The sequence below is a fragment of the Acanthamoeba castellanii genome, assembly GCF_000313135.1.
Source record: "Acanthamoeba castellanii str. Neff unplaced genomic scaffold scf7180000084726, whole genome shotgun sequence".
NCBI classification, from domain to species: domain Eukaryota; phylum Discosea; order Longamoebia; family Acanthamoebidae; genus Acanthamoeba; species Acanthamoeba castellanii.
In genome coordinates, this window is record NW_004457464.1 from 75,295 (window position 1) to 78,819 (window position 3,525).

The 3,525-nt window shown below is 60.9% G+C and overlaps 1 protein-coding gene and 1 pseudogene across 1 annotated transcript; one reads left to right on the forward strand and one right to left on the reverse strand.

Moving 5' to 3' along the window:
- Positions 1-272: 272 nt before the first annotated feature.
- On the forward strand, positions 273-1,574 carry ACA1_162890 (tdiRNAhydrouridine synthase; the record flags this gene model as incomplete). Its single annotated transcript, XM_004340045.1, has 7 exons — positions 273-344; positions 441-509; positions 632-708; positions 797-886; positions 994-1,155; positions 1,259-1,370; positions 1,479-1,574. The coding sequence occupies 7 exons, from the start codon at positions 273-275 to the stop codon at positions 1,572-1,574; spliced, it is 678 nt and encodes a 225-aa protein (XP_004340093.1).
- A 93-nt stretch (positions 1,575-1,667) lies between these two features.
- ACA1_162900 overlaps positions 1,668-3,525 on the reverse strand; it is a 6,617-nt pseudogene continuing 4,759 nt past the window's right edge.

The following is a 3,525-nucleotide window of genomic DNA, read 5'->3' on the forward strand; positions in this document are numbered from 1 at the left end:
CGTACAGCCCGTGTGTTGTGTGTGTTGTGTGTGTCGTGTGTGTCGTGTGTGTTGTGTGTGCCGTGTTGTGTGTGCCGTGTTGTGTTTTCTTGAGTTAAGCGGCTCACGTGAGATGTCGTCCATCGACCAGTCAACTTCGGCTGCCCGCAGAAGTGCGCGCGCAAGGGCAACTTCGGGGCGTACCTCCTCCACAACTGGCCGCTCATGGAGGCCATCGGTACTCACAACGCCCGTCACACCGCTCATTTCACGCCTTCGGCTGTTTGCTCAATATGCGGCCTCGTCTTGCTCTTCCTTCAGTGTCGACACTACACAAGAACTTGTCGATCCCCGTGTGCTGTAAGGTGCGCTTTCCTCGCCTCGTAATGCACTTCTCATTCGTCAATCACACACACACACACACACACAACCTTCTCTGTGCTAATGTCGTATTCATTTAGATCCGATTGCTTCCCAAGCTGGAGGACACCATCAAGCTCGCTCTCGTCCTCCAGAACGCCGGCTGTCAAGTGACGTCCCCCCCCCGGTCCCCGCCTGAACAATCGCTTCGTTTTCGTTCTTTCGTTCCTTCTCTTACTTCTCTTCTCTTTTATTTTTTTTTATTCACTATTTTTATTTTTATTTTCTACAGGTGCTGGCGGTGCACGGCCGAACACGGGAGAGCAACAGCAGAGGCCCGGCCGACTGGGCCGCCATCCGACAAATCAAGTGCGTGCCCTCGCTTCCCCCCCCCCCCAACCACCACTCTGTCCGCAGTGAATTGGGCTCACGATGGACTGTGTGCGAAACCGAAAAGAGAGGCGCTCTCGATACCGGTCGTGGCCAATGGCGGCGTCGATGAACTGGAGGACGTGGAGCGCTGCCTCAACGAAACGAAAGCCGACGCGTACTCGCTCACCTTACCGCCCTATGATGTGTGTCGTGTGCCGTGTGCCGTGTCGTGTGTCGTGTTGCGTGCGTTGGGTTGAGCTGAACAATCATCAATGATTGCAGGGTAATGGTGGCGTATCCGGCGCTGCTTAATCCTCGCTTCTTCGGCGGCGGTGAGAAGGCCGACGGGGTGGAGCTCCTGCACGAGTACCTGTCCTACGTAGAACGCTACCCGGCCCAATCCAAGACCATCAAATCGCACGCACGCAAGCTGCTCAAGCCAATGTACGCACACGACACGCACAACACGTGCGACACGACACATGACACACGGCACACGACGCACGACACGCACAACACACGCGCGTTTACGATGGGTCGGGCGCAGGTGGGGCAAACACAAGGACCTGCGGGAGCAGCTGGAGGCGTGGGACGAGCGGGACCAGGCCATCGCCTCGGTGGTCCTGCGAATAGCGCAGGAGCTCAAGTACCGCATTGACGTACGCGCCCACTACGCCACCCATCATCTTTCTCTTCTTCGCCATCTTCATCTCTTCCTCCTCCTCTTCATCTTTTCGTACCAACCCTGCTTGCTTGCATTCGCGTAGAACGGGATCGAGGTCGACCTCAAGCCACCAGAGGCCGAGCTCGAAGAAGGCGACGGCTACGCGCTCTTTGGACCTCAGGCCGACGACGACTACTAAAAATTAAAGATAATATTTAAATATCTCTTTCTCATTATTCACAATATTATTTGGAGTAGTTTTACAAGCCAATGGCCACAGCTCGGGGCCGACTCAGGGCGCGGCGAGTCGGGCGGCGCCGTCGTGGTCGTCGTCGCCCACCTGCCGCGCAAGGAAGTCCACGACATCGTTGAGCCGCGGCCGCTTGGCGGCGTTGGCGTGCCAGCACTTCTGCATGACCTTGCGGAACTCGGGCGGGCAGTCGTTGGGCACCGCCGGCCGCCGGCCCTCCAACACGTCGAGCGACACGCCCATGAAATTGCGCCCGGCAAACGGTTCCTTGCGGGTCGCGACCTGCCACATGATGATGCCGAACGAGAACACGTCGGCCCGCTCGTCGTAGTTGCGCTCGCCGCGAATGATCTCCGGCGCGGTCCAGCACGGCGTGCCGCAGCGGGTCATGGTCGCGTTCTCCTCCTTGATCCGCGCGAACCCAAAGTCGGCCACCTTCACGTTCCAGTTCTCGTCCACCTGTACACCGTGTGCGCGTGTGTTGTCAGACACCATCGCACACACCGACCGCACACGCGCGTCGCACACACCGCGGCCGCAGGAAGAGAGAGACGTACGAGGAGGTTGGAGGGTTTGAGATCGCGGTGGACGATGACGGGCTGGAGCGAGTGGAGGTAGTTGACGCCCAGGGCGGCGGAGCGGAGCAGCCGCAGCTTCTGGTTCCAGGTCAGCTTGACCGAGCTGGTGCCCAGGATGTCCTTCAGACTGCCCTGCCGCATGAACTCCGTCACAATGCATAGATTCGGCTTCTTCACGCACGCCCCTGCTCGCGTGTCGTGTCGTGTGTCGTGTGCGGTGAGTGTCGTTGTGCGGCGAGTGTCGTGTGCGGTGAGTGTCGTGTCGTGACAGTGTCTGACAGCACACGCACACGCACAACACGGTGAGGTGCGTACCGATGAAGAGAACGATGTTGGGGTGGTGCAGCTCGGAGAGGAATGCCATCTCGGCGCGGAACTCGAGCATGCGGCGCTCATCGAGCTTCTGCTTGATGAACCGCTTCACCGCCACCTCGACGCCCTTCCACTTCCCGCGGTAGACCACCCCGTACGACCCGAGCCCGATCTGCTTGCCCACCTGGATCTCGCCGTAGTTGATGATCCATCGGCACAGGTTGGCCGACGTCAGGAACGTGTCCTCCTTGAACATCATCCCCTCGCCCACAGTGGTCTGCAGCTGCTTACCGCCGCCGCCTACGCGCCTACGGCGACTGCTGGGGGGCTCGTCGTCGCTCCGGCTGGAGATGGTCGAGCCATCGTCGCCGTCGCCGTCGTTGCTGGTCTCCTTGGTGACGCCGCCGAAGAAGCGGCCCTCGAGCCCGACCACCTTCAGCTCGTACAGCTTGGCACCTGCGGGAGCTGACGTGTCAGCTTCAACAATCTTAAGAATGGCGATGACATCAGTAGCAAGATGCAGGGGGGGTACCGCCGGGCGCGTCGGGCATCTCAAAGTGGCCCATGGCGACGAGGCGCTCGCGCAAGTCGACCGGCGCAGGTGCGGCGGCAGTGGCGGCTTCGTCGTTTCCGGCGGCGGCGGGCTGCTCGTCGAGGTGGAGCCGCGCGTGGACGGCGTGGCTGAGCACGATCTGGCCGCCGTGGGTCATGGCCGTGATGCGCGCCGCGGTGTTGACCACCGGCCCGATGTACTCCACGCGCCGGGTCATCGGATCGCGCACCACCCGCGCCGACCCAAAGTGAACGCCCATTCGCACCCGCAGGCCCTTATATAACACGCTATTTGTGGAATGCAACACGCAACACGACACGCGCAGGTGAGCGAGTGAGAAAGAGAGTACGACACGCGCAAGGCACGATGATGATGGTGGGAGTACCGATCGTCGGTGTCGCCCCACTCCTCGGCGGCGCCCGGGTGCTCGAGCAGAGCCTCGGGCCAGTCGGCGGCC